The sequence below is a fragment of the Numida meleagris genome, chromosome 32 (genome assembly GCF_002078875.1).
Source record: "Numida meleagris isolate 19003 breed g44 Domestic line chromosome 32, NumMel1.0, whole genome shotgun sequence".
NCBI lineage: Eukaryota > Metazoa > Chordata > Aves > Galliformes > Numididae > Numida > Numida meleagris.
The window spans coordinates 578,152-580,034 of NC_034437.1; the positions used below are offsets into that span (position 1 = coordinate 578,152).

Sequence of the window (1,883 nt, forward strand, 5' to 3'; positions counted from 1 at the left end):
CTGGGGGTCCCCATAGTGGCTGCTCCAAGGGGACAGTGCTGGGGGTGCCCATAGAGGTTTCCCCGTGGGCACAATCCTGGGGGTCCCCATAGTGGATGCCCCAAAAGCACAATCCTGGGGATCCCCATAAATGTTTCCCCGTGGGCATGGATCTGGGGGTCCCCATAGAGGTTTCCCCATGGGCACAATCCTGGGGGTCCCCATAAAGGTTTCCCCCTGGGCACGGATCTGGGGCTCCCCACAGTAGCTGCCCTATGGACACAATCCTGGGAGTCCCCATAGAGGTTTCCCCATGGGCACGGTCCTGGGGGTCCGCACATCAGCTGCCCTATGGACACAATCCTGGGGATCCCCATAGAGGTTTCCCCATGGGCATGGATCTTGGGGTCCCCATAGTGGCTCTCTCCATGGGTACGATGCTGGGGATAACATGGGGGTTTCACCATGGACACAATCCTGGGGGTCCCCATAGAGGTTTTCCTGTGGGCACAGATCTGGGGGTCCCCATAGTGGCTGCCCCATGGGCACAATCCTGGGGGTCCTCATAAAGATTTCCCCATGGGCACAATCCTGGGGGTCCCCATAAAGGTTTCCCCCTGGGCACAGATTTGGGGGTCCCCACAGTGGCTGCCCCATGGGCACAATCCTGGGGGTCCCCACAGTGGCTGTCTCCATGGGCACAATCCTGGGGGTCCCCATAGAGGTTTCCCCGTGGGCACAATCCTGGGGGTCCCCCTCGATGTTTCCCCATGGTCCCAGCGCCGGGGGGTCCCGGCAGCTCCCTGAGTTCCCCTGTCCCCCCCCTAGGGTGCCGGGAGACGGCGTTCATCTTCGCCATCACCAGCGCGGGGGTGACGCACTCGGTCGCCCGCTCCTGCTCCGAGGGCTCCATCGAATCCTGCACCTGCGATTACCGACGCCGAGGCCCCGGGGGCCCCGATTGGCACTGGGGGGGCTGCAGCGATAACATCGATTTCGGGCGCCTCTTCGGGAGGGAGTTCGTGGATTCCAGCGAGAAGGGCCGAGATCTGCGCTTCCTCATGAACCTGCACAACAACGAGGCCGGGCGCATGGTCAGGGCAGGGGGGGGCTGGGGGGCCCGTGGTTGGGCACGGCCATGGGGGGGGGGACCCAGGGATGGGCACGGCCATGGGGGGGACGCGGCCCGACCCTTTGTGTGGGGTTGGGGTTGGATCTGGCCATGGGGATCCTCATGTCCCCCATATGTGTGGGGTGGAGTTGTGGTTGAGTATGGCCATGGGGACCCCCATATGTGTGGGGTTGGGGTTGGGTATGGCCATGGGGATCCCCATGTCCCCCATATGTGTGGGGTTGGAGTTTGGTATGGCCATGGGGACCCCCATGTCCCCCATATGTGTGGGATGGGGTTGGGTATGGCCCTGGAGAAACCCATGTCCCCCCTTTGTGTGGGGTGGAGTTGGGGTTGGGTATGGCCATGGGGAAACCCGTGTCCCCCATATGTGTGGGGTTGGGGTTGGATCTGGCCATGGGGATCCCCATGTCCCCTGTATGTGTGGGATGGGGTTGGGTATGGCCTTGGGGAAACCCATGTCCCCCATATGTGTGGGGTGGGGTGGGGTTGGGTGGGTGTGGCCATGGGGAGAATGTCCCCCATATGTGTGGGGTTGGGGTTGGGTATGGCCCTGGAGAAACCCATGACCCCCCTTTGTGTGGGGTGGAGTTGGTGTTGGGTATGCCCATGGGGACCCCCACGTCACCCCATGGGGACCCCCAGCTCTCCCCTTTGTGTGGGGTGAGATTTGGGCTGGGTACAGCCTTGGAGACCCCCACCTCACCCCTTGGGGACCCCAATATCACTCCTTTGCATGGGGTGGGTCTGGGTATGGCCACAGGGACCCCCA

At 63.0% G+C, this 1,883-nt stretch overlaps 1 protein-coding gene across 1 annotated transcript in view; it reads left to right on the plus strand.

Annotated features, from left to right (window-relative positions):
• Window positions 369-1,883, plus strand: part of LOC110389133 (protein Wnt-1-like) — a 4,521-nt gene continuing 3,006 nt past the window's right edge. The window contains exons 1-2 of the mRNA XM_021379073.1: window positions 369-411; window positions 808-1,073. Of these exons, the coding sequence (XP_021234748.1) occupies window positions 369-411; window positions 808-1,073 (309 nt within the window). The remainder of the gene's footprint in view (window positions 412-807; window positions 1,074-1,883) is intronic.